General features: G+C 37.1%; 1 protein-coding gene across 1 annotated transcript in view; it reads right to left on the minus strand.

Moving 5' to 3' along the window:
• LOC128661553 (CLIP-associating protein 2-like) overlaps positions 1-15,951 on the minus strand; it is an 898,219-nt gene that overhangs the window by 373,244 nt on the left and 509,024 nt on the right. Inside the window, exon 15 of the mRNA XM_053715796.1 lies at positions 1,547-1,654. Coding sequence (XP_053571771.1) covers positions 1,547-1,654 — 108 coding nt within the window. The remainder of the gene's footprint in view (positions 1-1,546; positions 1,655-15,951) is intronic.

A 15,951-nucleotide genomic window follows, 5' to 3' on the forward strand; every position in this document is an offset into this window, starting at 1 on the left:
AACTAAGGAATGAACATTTTATGAACAGTATACAGTAATATGTTTGATTGTTTATGTGTTAATAAAGGGCTTGCTGTTTTGTGTTTTTTTTTTCAGACAAATGCAAACAGCAACACAATATCTCTTGGGGGCCTTTTTTGAGCATTGCTTTGTAATGTAGGTGTCTCTACTTCTCATCCAAAACGTAACATAGCAAGATAAACACTTACTTCCCACCATTTATATGTGTATACATACAATCCAGTTCCAAGCACTTAAAAAATGTGATTTAGCAAAGAAACTTAAAAGGGACATAAAACTGCTTGACAGAACTAAAATATTATACTTCCTCTTCACTTTTTTTTCATTCTGTGCCAGAAGCTCTTTTCAAAGTTGCTTTTTGTCTAACCCCTCACAGGTGCCAATGAAGTTCGGCATATTGGTCACCCCATCTTGGAACTTAAGCGTTCTCTCAACCTGTGACATAATTGGTGCACATTCACCAATCAGAAATTTTATCACATATACTGTTGAGCTTTTTTTTTGCAGTTTTTATATAATTTAAAAGATACATAAAATATATTTAAAAAGCCCAAAGGAATTATAAAAAAACAATGAAACCACTGCAAAAATGTAACGTTCCTACTATGTATCATGTTCGCTAACCTGAAGAACTTGATACAGCTGTTAAAAAGCTGGCAACCTAACTGATTTATGAATGTGCACCGCTTCTGTCACAAGGTGCGAGAATGCCTCAAGTTTAAGATGGCAACACCCTGTATGCAGAACTTCACTAAATAGCTCATGTAAGGGGTTAAAATAGGAAAATAGCTTTGAAGGGAGCTACTGGTAAAATAGGAACAACAATAGCACTGCAATTGTATTTGTGCCCAAACAGTTTACTGCCACCTTAAACTATAGAAGAACTGCAATAAAAATGTAATATTTTCTTGAAAAAGGTTTAAAGTGAATGTAAATTTTGATGCTAAAGTGCCCGGTTTTTAAAAATTTGATTAAAAACAGGGGCACTTTAATTCATCAAAATTTACATTTCACTCGTGTTGTGAAAATAAACTTACCTTTTAAACTTGACAGCAGCTTCCTCCGGTCATTGCAAGTCATTTCTGATGTCAGAAATGATCGATAGGTCATCCTCCAATCACGGCTCCCCCCCCCCCCCGGGGGAATCAGTGTCTGATTAAATGCCGTGATTGGAGGAAGCCAGATTCCTCATTTTAGACCCAGGAAGAGGCTTTGCGACGGGTGGAGGAAGCTGGAGCTGCTGTCAAGATTAAAAGGTAAGTATTTTTTCACAACAGGAGTGAAATGTAAATTTTGATGAATTAAAGTGCCCCTGTTTTTAATCAAATTTTTAAAAACCGGGCACTTTAGCATCAAAATTTACATTCAGTTTAAACAAGTGCATAGAAAGTTGCAAACCAATTTGATTTGGTAAAACACAAACAAGGTAAATAAAATTAAATAAGACATATGACGATGTAATTATCTCAAGATAAAACGCAGATTGTAAATCATGGAAAATAAATGGGTCTGCATATCTACTTACGAAGGGGTTGAAAAGAGCGGACAGGGCTTGTATTCCTGCTGCTTTCACGACTCGCCTCCCTGCTACACCCCTGACTCACACTAGGTCGAGGAATGCGACTGCCTCTTGCTAGCATGATTCATGGAAAAGGTGAAATAGAAAAAGAAAATAGAAAAAATAATAATAATTAACTAGTACTTAAAATGTTTCATGTGATCAGTAACTAAAATGTTTCATGTGATCAGTTAGTTATATTTTCTTTACATTTCACATATGTTTTGCTATTAATCAGGAAATGTGAGGAGCCGTGTAGCATGCAAAAAGACAATGCTATGCTCTATGTGAACTCTTCATTGAAAAAAGTAACAGTAGACCACCAGCTATGACAATAATTTTTTTTTTTTTTTTGAAAATTTTCTTTATTAAAGTAAAAGAAAAATAACAATCAATACAGGTTACAACATATATTGAAGAGTACAAAAGGGGAGTGGTTACAATTGAAATGGGATTAGACATAGTACAACAGTATACCCAATATTATATCCTTTGTACATGATATAGTAAATTTCTACTAGTCACATTCTCGAATCTTATATTACTATAAGTTAGTATATCCTTTTAGCCGGTATCTCAGGGTTCTCTTATACATAGAATTGTTTTATATTGTATTAGACATGTGGTGTGTTTTACCCAGTACTTTGTGTGGAGTGGCTATATTCCTCCCATATAAAGTTTATAGCTAAGAAGTCATCCAATCTCTTTGTAACAATATAGTGATACCTTTCCATTGCCAGCGTATAATTAACCAATGAGCGCCATTTTGAGATTGAAGGGGCTACTGTTGACTTCCATTTTCTTCGTATTAGCCTCCTAGCACAATTAAGTAGTATAACCATAAGCCGTCGTCTCAGTTTACATTTAATATTTGGTATATTATTGAATAGAAATATGAGGGGGTCAAAGGGCATTTCAATATTAAGTGTCTGTTTGATGGCTATATGAATATCTTTCCAATATTGACCAATATTAGGGCACATCCACCAGATATGCTGGTAATTACCTACTCCCCCACATGCTCTCCAACATTTATTATCCCTAAGGTTGTAGATTGCAGCTAGTTTAACTGGGGTTTTGTACCATCTGCAAAGCAGCTTTAAATTTGATTCCAGTTGTGCTACGGATGATGTGTGTAGGCACATGTTTTTAAATATTTTTGCCCATTGTTCCGGGGTTATGGGTGTTTGAAGTTCCTCTGACCATTTGTTTGTATACGTCGGGAGGCATTTAGAGTGGTATTCCAGAAGCATTTTATATATTAATGAAAGTGAAACTTTTGAATATATATCAGATCTACATAAAGATTCAAAAGGAGATATAGGTCTATAGAATTGGGTGCGTTTGGTATGTGTGGTAACGTCATGGTTCAATTGAAAATATCTAAACCACGGATTAAAATAACTTCCTAACGTTTCTTGCAAAACTGTTTTGGGCTTAAGGGATTTATTTTCTATGGCCAGACTACACGGTATCACATCTCTTAAGGTTAAGCCCCTTACATATTGAGTATGCTGTGATCTTTGTGCTTCTTCGTTATATTTCAGGGGCGTCAGGGGGGATGGTATACTAGAAATCATCGGAAAGTTAATAAGACATTTATCCCATATTTTTAATGTTAATCTAGTTATTTCCGATGTAGATGGGTTCATGGGCTTATGAATATGTGGTACCCAGCAGCTTGCCCCTAATTGGGAATTTTGTGCCAGGTCATGGTCCAGTCTTACCCATTCTTTATTAGTGCTGTGTTTACACCAGTCAATTATCCGTGTTAATGTGCACGCCAAGAAATAGTAATATATATTCGGCATTCCCAGTCCTCCCTGTAATTTAGGGCGATAAATGACATTTTTTGCAATCCTAGGGCGTTTGTTATTCCATAAATAATTGTTGAGCAAGTTTTGAAGTTTATTAAAAAAGGATTTGGGCAACGCTAGTGGGATAGTCTGAAAAAACATAATTTATGTAAGAACTTACCTGATAAATTCATTTCTTTCATATTAGCAAGAGTCCATGAGCTAGTGACGTATGGGATATACATTCCTACCAGGAGGGGCAAAGTTTCCCAAACCTCAGAATGCCTATAAATACACCCCTCACCACACCCACAAATCAGTTAAAGCATAGCCAAGAAGTGGGGTGATAAGAAAAAAGTGTGAAAGCATAAAATAAATAAGGAATTGGAATAATTGTGTTTTATAAAAAAAAATCATAACCACCACAAAAAGGGTGGGCCTCATGGACTCTTGCTAATATGAAAGAAATGAATTTATCAGGTAAGTTCTTACATAAATTATGTTTTCTTTCATGTAATTAGCAAGAGTCCATGAGCTAGTGACGTATGGGATAATGACTACCCAAGATGTGGATCTTCCACGCAAGAGTCACTAGAGAGGGAGGGATAAAATAAAGACAGCCAATTCCGCTGAAAATAATCCACACCCAAAAATAAAGTTTAAATTGAAAATATAAGCAGAAGAATCAAACTGAAACAGCTGCCTGAAGTACTTTTCTACCAAAAACTGCTTCAGAAGAAGAAAACACATCAAAATGGTAGAATTTAGTAAAAGTATGCAAAGAAGACCAACTTGCTGCTTTGCAAATCTGATCAACCGAAGCTTCATTCCTAAACGCCCAGGAAGTAGAAACTGACCTAGTAGAATGAGCTGTAATCCTTTGAGGCGGAGTTTTACCCGACTCGACATAGGCATGATGAATTAAAGATTTTAACCAAGATGACAAAGAAATGGCAGAGGCCTTCTGACCTTTCCTAGAACCGGAAAAGATAACAAATAGACTAGAAGTCTTTCGGAAATTCTTAGTAGCTTCAACATAATATTTCAAAGCTCTAACTACATCCAAAGAATGCAATGATTTCTCCTTAGAATTCTTAGGATTAGGACATAATGAAGGAACCACAATTTCTCTACTAATGTTGTTAGAATTCACAACCTTAGGTAAAAATTTAAAAGAAGTTCGCAACACCGCCTTATCCTGATGAAAAATCAGAAAAGGAGACTCACAAGAAAGAGCAGATAACTCAGAAACTCTTCTAGCAGAAGAGATGGCCAAAAGAAACAAAACTTTCCAAGAAAGTAATTTAATGTCCAATGAATGCATAGGTTCAAACGGAGGAGCTTGAAGAGCCCCCAGAACCAAATTCAAACTCCAAGGAGGAGAAATTGACTTAATAACAGGTTTTATACGAACCAAAGCTTGTACAAAACAATGAATATCAGGAAGATTAACAATCTTTCTGTGAAAAAGAACAGAAAGAGCAGAGATTTGTCCTTTCAAAGAACTTGCAGACAAACCTTTATCCAAACCATCCTGAAGAAACTGTAAAATTCTCGGAATTCTAAAAGAATGCCAGGAAAAATGATGAGAAAGACACCAAGAAATGTAAGTCTTCCAGACTCTATAATATATCTTCCTAGATACAGATTTACGAGCCTGTAACATAGTATTAATCACAGAGTCAGAGAAACCTCTTTGACTAAGAATCAAGTGTTCAATCTCCATACCTTTAAATTTAAGGATTTGAGATCCTGATGGAAAAAAGGACCTTGCGACAGAAGGTCTGGTCTTAATGGAAGAGTCCACGGTTGGCAAGAGGCCATCCGGACAAGATCCGCATACCAAAACCTGTGAGGCCATGCTGGAGCCACCAGCAGAACAAACGAGCATTCCTTCAGAATCTTGGAGATTACTCTTGGAAGAAAAACTAGAGGCGGAAAGAGATAGGCAGGATGATACTTCCAAGGAAGTGACAATGTATCCACTGCTTCCGCCTGAGGATCCCTGGATCTGGACAGATACCTGGGAAGTTTCTTGTTTAGATGAGAAGCCATCAGATCTATTTCTGGAAGTCCCCACATTTGAACAATCTGAAGAAAAACCTCTGGGTGAAGAGACCATTCGCCCGGATGTAACATTTGGTGACTGAGATAATCCGCTTCCCAATTGTCTATACCTGGGATATGAACCGCAGAAATTAGACAGGAGCTGGATTCTGCCCATACCAGTATTCGAGATACTTCTTTCATAGCCAGAGGACTGTGAGTCCCTCCTTGATGATTGATGTATGCCACAGTTGTGACATTGTCTGTCTGAAAACAAATGAACGATTCTCTCTTTAGAAGAGGCCATAACTGAAGAGCTCTGAAAATTGCATGGAGTTCCAAAATATTGATTGGTAATCTCACCTCCTGAGATTCCCAAACCCCTTGTGCTGTCAGAGACCCCCAAACAGCTCCCCAACCTGTCAGACTTGCATCTGTTAAAATTACAGTCCAGGTCGGAAGAACAAAAGAAGCCCCCTGAACTAAACGATGGTGATCTGTCCACCACATCAGAGAGTGTCGTACAATCGGTTTTAAAGATATTAATTGAGATATCTTTGTGTAATCCCTGCACCACTGGTTCAGCATACAGAGCTGAAGAGGTCGCATGTGAAAACGAGCAAAGGGGATCGCGTCCGATGCAGCAGTCATAAGACCTAAAATTTCCATGCATAAGGCTACCGAAGGGAATGATTGTGATTGAAGGTTTCGACAAGCTGAGATCAATTTTAGATGTCTCTTGTCTGTCAGAGACAGAGTCATGGACACTGAATCTATCTGGAAACCTAAAAAGATTACCCTTGTCTGAGGAATCAATGAACTTTTCGGTAAATTGATCCTCCAACCATGATCTTGAAGAAACAACACAAGTTGATTCGTATGAGATTCTGCTAAATGTGAAGACTGAGCAAGTACCAAGATATCGTCCAAATAAGGAAATACCACAATACCCTGTTCTCTGATTACAGACAGAAGGGCACCGAGAACCTTTGTAAAAATTATTGGAGCTGTTGCTAGGCCAAACGGCAGAGCCACAAACTGGTAATGCTTGTCTAGGAAAGAGAATCTCAGAAACTGATAGTGATCTGGATGAATCGGAATATGCAGATATGCATCCTGTAAATCTATTGTGGACATATAATGCCCTTGCTGAACAAAAGGCAGGATAGTCCTTATAGTTACCATTTTGAATGTTGGTATCCTTACATAACGATTCAATATTTTTAGATCCAGAACTGGTCTGAAGGAATTCTCCTTCTTTGGTACAATGAAGAGATTTTAATAAAACCCCAGCCCCTGTTCCAGAACTGGAACTGGCATAATTACTCCAGCCAACTCTAGATCTGAATAATAAACAAGAACTATACAGATATGTGAGATGCTAACAACACAATGTACAGGATGACTAGAATAGAGCACAATACTCCCCTCTTAAGTGACCGCTGCCCTCTAACAGTCTCTCCCAACAGGACTGTGAGTAGAATATGGATCAAATATATAGAGGCGCTGGTCTTGAATCTCGTATATATTGACGTACACACTGAAGAAAGAAACTTAACTTGTGATTTGCAGGAGTTAACAACAAAATAATGTGCAGTATACTCACTCCGAAAATTTCAGAGTTCAGCTTCTTTAAAAGGATCTTTGTCCCAGTTTTCCCACACTGTGTTTTAGTATCTGTAGATAATGAAAATTGCACTGCAGGTAATTGTATCTTTTGTGTGATAAAATGTGCAATATACTCACTCCGATAAATTCGGAAGTCCTTCCAATTGTTTTTTACTGCTCTTGAAAAAGACGATTCAATCGTTGAAACGCGTAGAGCCAAGATAAATAAGAGCTTTTTAACCATGTTTTAATAAATATTTGTTTGCTACAACAAGTATTTTGCTGCCTTTTTTGGAAGTAAATTCAAGTTATATATCACCTTTTGAGGAGCCGGATTCCGAATTTATCGGAGTGAGTATATTGCACATTTTATCACACAAAAGATACAATTACCTGCAGTGCAATTTTCATTATCTACAGATACTAAAACACAGTGTGGGAAAACTGGGACAAAGATCCTTTTAAAGAAGCTGAACTCTGAAATTTTCGGAGTGAGTATACTGCACATTATTTTGTTGTTAACTCCTGCAAATCACAAGTTAAGTTTCTTTCTTCAGTGTGTACGTCAATATATACGAGATTCAAGACCAGCGCCTCTATATATTTGATCCAAACTCTAGATCTGAAACACATTTCAGAAATGCTTGAGCTTTCGCTGGATTTACTGGGACACGGGAAAGAAAAAATCTCTTTGCAGGAGGCCTTATCTTGAAGCCAATTTTGTACCCTTCTGAAACAATGTTCTGAATCCAAAGATTGTGAATTGAATTGATCCAAATTTCTTTGAAAAAACGTAAACTGCCCCCTACCAGCTGGGCTGGAATGAGGGCTGTACCTTCATGTGGACTTGGGAGCTGGCTTTGGTTTTCTAAAAGGCTTGGATTTATTCCAGACTGGAGATGGTTTCCAAACTGATACCGCTCCTGTGGGTGAAGGATCAGGTTTTTGTTCCTTATTGTGACGAAAGGAACGAAAACGATTATTAGATCTAAATTTACCTTCAGATTTTTTATCCTGTGGTAAAAAAGTTCCTTTCCCTCCAGTAACAGTTGAGATAATAGAATCCAACTGAGAACCAAATAATTTATTACCCTGGAAAGAAAGGGAAAGCAAAGTTGACTTAGAAGACATATCAGCATTCCAAGTTTTAAGCCATAAAGCTCTTCTAGATAAAATAGCTAGAGACATATACCTGACATCGACTCTAATGATATCAAAGATGGCATCACAAATAAAGTTATTAGCATGTTGAAGAAGATTAACAATGCTATGAGAATTATGATCTGTTATTTGTTGCGCTAAAGCTTCTAACCAAAAAGTTGAAGCTGCAGCAACATCCGCTAAAGATATAGCTGGTCTAAGAAGATTACCTGAACATAAGTAAGCTTTTCTTAGAAAGGATTCAATCTTCCTATCTAAAGGATCCTTAAAGGAAGTACTATCTGCCGTAGGAATAGTAGTATGTTTAGCAAGAGTAGAGATAGCCCCATCAACTTTAGGGATTTTGTCCCAAAACTCTAATCTGTCAGATGGCACAGGATATAATTGCTTAAAACGTTTAGAAGGAGTAAATTAATTACCCAAATTATTCCATTCCCTGGAGATTACTTCAGAAATAGCATCAGGGACAGGAAAAACTTCTGGAATAACTACAGGAGATTTAAAAACCTTATTTAAACGTTTGGATTTAGTATCAAGAGGACCAGAATCCTCTATTTCTAATGCAATTAAGACTTCTTTAAGTAAAGAACGAATAAATTCCATTTTAAATAAATATGAAGATTTATCAGCATCAACCTCTGAGACAGAATCCTCTGAACCAGAGGAACCATTATCAGAATCAGAATGATGATGTTCATTTAAAAATTCATCTGAAAAATGAGAAGTTTTAAAAGACCTTTTACGTTTACTAGAAGGAGGAATAACAGACATGGCCTTCTTAATGGATTTAGAAACAAAATCTCTTATGTTAACAGGAACACTCTGAGTATTAGATGTTGACGGAACAGCAACAGGTAATGTAACATTACTAAAGGAAATATTATCTGCATTAACAAGTTTGTCATGACATTCATTACAAACAACAGCTGGAGGAACAGATACAACAAGTTTACAGCAGATACACTTAACTTTGGTCGATCCAGCACCAGGCAGCGTTTTTCCAGAAGTATCTTATGACTCAGTGACAACCTGGGACATCTTGCAATATGTAATAGAAAAAACAACATATAAAGCAAAATTGATCAAATTCCTTAAATGACAGTTTCAGAAATGGGAAAACATGCCAGTGAACAAGCTTCTAGCAACCAGAAGCAATAAATAATGAGACTTAAATAATTTGGAGACAATAGTGACGCCCATATTTTTTAGCGCCAAAAAAAAAGACGCCCACATTATTTGGCGCCTAAATGCTTTTGGCGCCAAAAATGACACCACATCCGGAACGCCGACACTTTTGGCGCAAAAAAACGTCAAAAATGACGCAACTTCCGGCGATACGTATGATGCCGATAACAGAAAAAAAAATGTTTTGCGCCAAAAAAGTTAGCGCCAAGAATGACGCAATAAAATGAAGCATTTTCAGCCCCTGCGAGCCTAACAGCCCACAGGGAAAAAGTCAAATTTAAGGTAAGAAAAAAAAATTGATTGATTCATATTCATATGCATTATCCCAAATATGAAACTGACTGTCTGAAATAAGGAACGTTGAACATTCTGAGTCAAGGCAAATAAATGTTTGAATACATATATTTAGAACTTTATATAAAAGTGCCTAACCATAGCTTAGAGTGTCACAGAAAATAAGACTTACTTACCCCAGGACACTCATCTACATGTAGTAGAAAGCCAAACCAGTACTGAAACGAGAATCAGTAGAGGTAATGGTATATATAAGAGTATATCGTCGATCTGAAAAGGGAGGTAAGAGATGAATCTCTACGACCGATAACAGAGAACCTATGAAATAGACCCCGTAGAAGGAGATCATTGAATTCAAATAGGCAATACTCTCCTCACATCCCTCTGACATTCACTGCACGCTGAAAGGAAAACTGGGCTCCAACCTGCTGCGGAGCGCATATCAACGTAGAATCTAGCACAAACTTACTTCACCACCTCTATAGGAGGCAAAGTTTGTAAAACTGATTTGTGGGTGTGGTGAGGGGTGTATTTATAGGCATTTTGAGGTTTGGGAAACTTTGCCCCTCCTGGTAGGAATGTATATCCCATACGTCACTAGCTCATGGACTCTTGCTAATTACATGAAAGAAATATATAGAATTTTCGGTAGGATGGTCATTTTTTATGGCATGCAATCTACCTAGCCATGATAAGGTTTTGTTGTGCCAGGATTGTAGCTCTTGTTGTATATTATTCAATAGAGGGGTATAATTTGTCTTAAACATGTGCTGTGGGCCCATGGTAATATTAATGCCTAAATATTTTAAAGAGTGTTTCTGGAGTCTGTATTGGTATATAGATTGTATGTGGTTGAGTTCAGGCGACAATAGTTTTTTTTTTAGCATTTCACATAGGCTAACCAATGCTTTGTCAGAGATAGAATCTCATGTGACCATATTGATGATGATAAATGTAAAAAAAAAAAAAATCAAAGAATTACAAAGATCCATAAACACAGTAAATAATAACATTGTGTTTAAATAAAAAGACTATACAATGAAAACAACCCCCCCAAAAAACAACAACAATTATCTATAGTATACTATAATCTATTGTATAGTAATAAATATATATGTAAGGTATAAGTAAATGCATTTCATTAAACACTAATGGTAACAATATATTAAGACAATGATAAGAAAGAAAAAAACAAAAAAAAAATTTAACACACATATACAAGGTATTAATATATCTGTAAGAGTAATTGTTTATCATCCAAATGAAAAGAGTGGGAAAAACATCTAAAACTAGAAATAGACCACAGGCCCACATCCCAAACAGATTGAATTCCTTGTTTTTTCCTGAAACATAATGTAAAAAAGGTCAAAAGAGTTATTTAAAGGGACAGTCTACACACACCTAAGTCATCTTAAAGTCTTACCTTAGATTAAGCTGCAAATAACCTCCTGCATCCTTTCTATATCATGCAGTAGGAACCGTAAAAAAGTTATTTTAAAATTAATAGTGTTTCTGGCCAGTTTGAAATGGCTGCCAAGCTCAGCCCACTGATGACATCACAATCTGGGCTGCATCTAGACACTGCTGAATAGCATTGACAGTCTGTTAAATCCAACTAGTAAGCCTTTTGTGATTGGATGCTATATGCAGCCAAGATCATGGTGTCATCAGTGGGCTGAGCTTGGCAGCCATTTCAAAGTGGCCAGAAACAATATTCATTTTAAAATAAGTTTTTTACTGTAACAGTTTTCAGACATGCTCTGTGATTCAGATGAGAAGTAATTAGATCTATCTTCAGAAGACCCCAATGGCAGACTAATTGATTGATTATCTCCTGAATATACCTCGAGTGTAGTCTGCCTCCCAGTTTTCTACTCCCGGAATATGAATAGCCGAGATAGCGCAAACAGCTCCCCAGCCCATTAGACTGGCATCAGTCGTAATTATTTACTATGATGGATGGACGATGAAAAGAGTGTGCTGCACACTTTAGTATTAAGTACTGAGCCCCTAAATGTTCCAAAAAATATCTGTTTCCAGTAAAAACTGCATAAATGTATTTGTGTGTATATAAATTGTATAAACATATAAGTGAGAGCGTGCCAAACAACGTCCTCCACAGGGGGAAAAAAGTTTAACCCCCTAAATGGACACAGAATGGCACCAATCTAGCCTCTCCTCACTTCAGAAAGGGCCTTGCTGCTGTCTCAGCAGCGCTCCAGAATGTGAAGAATGAGACCGAAGCCAGATTCACCGACATCTGAGACTTAAAGGGATACTAAACCCAAATTTTTTCTTTCATGTTTCAGATAGAGCATGCAATTTTAAGTAACTTTCTAATTTACTCTATTACTTTTACTATTTTTCTTCGTTCTCTTGCTATCTTTATTTTAAAAAGCAGGAATGTAAAGCTTAGGAGCCGGCCCATTGTAGGTTCAGCACCCTAGATAACGCTTACTTTTTGGTGGTTACATTTAGCCACCAATAAGCAAGCATAACTCAGGTTCCGAACTAAAAATGTAATGGCTCCCATGCATTACATTCCTGCTTTTTAAATTAAGATAGAAAGAGAACAAGGCAAAATTGATAATAGGAGTAAATTAGAAAGTTGCTTAAAATTGCATGCTCTATCTGAATCATTAAAGAAAAAAATTGGGTTTCGTATTCCTTTAAAGGAACAGCAGTGCACTACCCAAAGACTCACAAAATGGCACAACACACATGAAAAACACCTAGTGAGGAAAAAAAGTGTAATAACTTGTCAAGCTTAGGTTATACAATAAGTTCAGAGTTCCATGCAATAAAGGATTTCCCCTTAGAGGCTTCCCCATTATAAGGTTAAGTAAGGTCAGCTATCCTTACTAAAGGACATCTAAAGAACTCTGTATAAAAGTCATCATAAGACCAAAGTGTCAAAGGGTCAGGTACTTACCCCCCTTCACACTACTCACTGTATTGTAGCGCCAATTTGCAGTGAACTGATACCAAGAAACTGTGACTGACAGTGTGAGTAATGAGGAAAAGTACTTTAACCATGCCAGACAAAAGGAGGCTAAGGCACTGCCCTGCAACACCAGTGGTTTGCCAGTGATTCATACTCCATAGAGAAGATTTATAGTGACACCAGCAGTAATCTCGAAATCCATCTCTTCTAGGAACTTTCCATTGAGGGAAATTAAAAGACTTTATTGAAAATTCTTTAAAAATGAATTACCAAACACCTCTATCCTTGCGCTCTCCTTGATGAGGCAAAGAACTACTGGGAGGGAGGAGGAAGTTTGAGGGATACTTAAAGCTGTGGCGTGAGGTGCCTTTGCCTCTTCTTGGTGGCCAGATGATGTAATCCCAAGAGAAAGGTCTTGTGGACTCTCACAACCATTAGAAATAAAGTTTTAAGCTAAGCAGCTAAGGTAAGCAGCTTTATGACCCTTGTGAGGTTAAAAAAATGGGTAAACAGAGAAAAAGAAAGCATACAAAACTTCTGTTGCTTCAATATAGAATTGTAAGGCTCAGACAATATCCATGTAAAGAAGTCAAAGCTTAGATTTTTTTGGAGCTGGGCATACAGAAGGAAGCACAAACTCTTGATTGATAGTATCTGTAGATACCACTGTGAACAGAAAGGAATAATTAGTTCAAGGAACAGCCTTGTCCTGATGAAAAATCAAGAAAGGAGGCCTGCAAGATAAAGCTTAGAGTTCAGAAACTCTTCAGGCTGAAGAAATGGCCAAGAGGAAAAGAACATTCCAGAATAAAAGATGAAGATCTAAACCTCTTATAGGTTCTAATGAAGGGGACTTGAAAGGCTATCAAAACCAGATTAAGATTCCATGAAGGAGTAACTGATTGAATAATCAGACTGATTATGATCAAAGCCTGAGCAATGGTCTGGATATCAGGAATCTTGGCAATCTTCTTTATGATGCATGATAGATAATGGCAAAATCTAACCTTTGAGAGAACTAGCTCACAAGCCTTTTCACAGTCTATCCTGCAAGAACTTGAGTACCCTTTGTAAACAGACCAGGATTAAAAGGTTTTCCACACCTGGTGACAGGTTTCCTTGCCTGAATCAAGGTATTCATAACTTAACCAGATCTTTGGGACATCACTAGGAGTTAAATCACCAAGCCATTAAAATTTTGAGAACCTGAAGACTGAAACTTGTTCTTGTTTGATTCTAGTTATTACCTTGGATCACAATACAAATGGAGGAATGATGAAAATCAGGTTGGACGACCACGGAACCACTAGGGCTCTGGTAAGCCCCAAATGTCTTACTATCTTATTTCAAATATTGTCAAAGGAGTGTATTCTTAAGTACTATTTTGCACTGGAAAATGTGGGTATATAAATATAAATTTTGATGTTTTGAGAGCATAGATTGATGCTAAATGTATCATTACCTGTTTAATTAAAAAAAAAAAACTTGCATAGGACTAGATTAAGTTTGGGGTTGCTGCAGAATCCAGGAGAATCTGTAGGGATGCCAGTTGAGTCAGTATATAATCCTGCTGTTGTTTAGGAGAGGCTGGTTGGTGGTTGAAGCTGATGTATATGTGGCTGTTTAACTACAAAAATGATAAAAAGTAATTGTAAATCCAAGGAACAAATTCAGGATTATAAAATAGATGATTTCAATGAGAGCTCTCTGCAAAATCCTATAGTTACTAGCAGCAAATCTCTGCTTCTGTTGAACAAATACGGAAAGTCTCAGTAATTAAATAGGAAAAAAGGTAGGTTCGGCTAAGCTTCAGAGTGAAAAAGAACAGCTCTTAAGGTGGACTAAAATAAATATGTGCAAGAATATACAACATTACATTACAGGTGTAAATCAGACTGAATGACCAGAGAATCACTAGTGCATCTATTAGAGTCACTTGGGGTAGCCTGAAATTCAACAAGCCATGAACACCTCCTGATTCAACAACAATTCACTGGGTTAAAGGTACTGGTGACTAAGATAGTCCATTCCCAATTGTCTACACCAAAATCTGAATTACTGAAATTATGCAATCATGTGTTCTGCCCAAATCAGTATGAGGGCTACCTAATCCACTGCTAAAGCACTTTGCTAAGCACCTTGGTGATTGATGTAAGCCATTGCATTTTCTGACTGAAACCACAGAAAAGGCTGCTTTCATAACAGTGGTCAACTCTGGAGAGCCCTGAAGATTGCACGGAGTTCCAAGATATTGATCAGTAACCATGCCGCCTAAGGAGACCATAACTTGCAATAAAAACACAAACAAATCTACATATATAATTTGTACAATAGTATCTACAAAGTTTACCACATACATATGAAGTATCACGCATCCCAAGGAAATACATACTGACATGCAGCACATAAATAAATAAAGCTTTACTGAACTCAAATGTCCTGAAGGGACAAGGTAATACCCCAGAATGGAAGCTAAAGAAATAGAAGTTTGTGGAAACTTGAAACTTATAGCACCTGAAAATGTCTCTTAGTAAAAGTAAAACATTTCTGTACATTCTTTAGGGTGAGCAAAATATATTTAAATGTGTTATTTGGCAAAGTGACAATATGCTATATATAGGAAAATTTAAAATAAATATTTTTCTCTACACAAAAATATGTTTTATTATGTTTGCTTTTTAAGAATAAGTGCACATCACAGTGGCTTCAGTAATAATATAACAACGTTTAAGGGGACACAATGCTCATATGCTAAATCACTTGAAACTGATGCAGTATAACTGTAAAAAAGCTGACAGGAAAATATCACCTGAGCATCTTTATTTAAAAAAGGAAGATATTTTACCTCACAATTTCCTCAGCTCAGCAGAGTAAGTTCTGTGTAAAAAACAGAATTTATGTTTACCTGATAAATTACTTTCTCCAACGGTGTGTCCGGTCCACGGCGTCATCCTTACTTGTGGGATATTCTCCTCCCCAACAGGAAATGGCAAAGAGCCCAGCAAAGCTGGTCACATGATCCCTCCTAGGCTCCGCCTACCCCAGTCATTCGACCGACGTTAAGGAGGAATATTTGCATAGGAGAAACCATATGATACCGTGGTGACTGTAGTTAAAGAAAATAAATTATCAGACCTGATTAAAAAAACCAGGGCGGGCCGTGGACCGGACACACCGTTGGAGAAAGTAATTTATCAGGTAAACATAAATTCTGTTTTCTCCAACATAGGTGTGTCCGGTCCACGGCGTCATCCTTACTTGTGGGAACCAATACCAAAGCTTTAGGACACGGATGAAGGGAGGGAGCAAATCAGGTCACCTAAATGGAAGGCACCACG

The sequence above is a fragment of the Bombina bombina genome, chromosome 5 (genome assembly GCF_027579735.1).
Source record: "Bombina bombina isolate aBomBom1 chromosome 5, aBomBom1.pri, whole genome shotgun sequence".
NCBI lineage: Eukaryota > Metazoa > Chordata > Amphibia > Anura > Bombinatoridae > Bombina > Bombina bombina.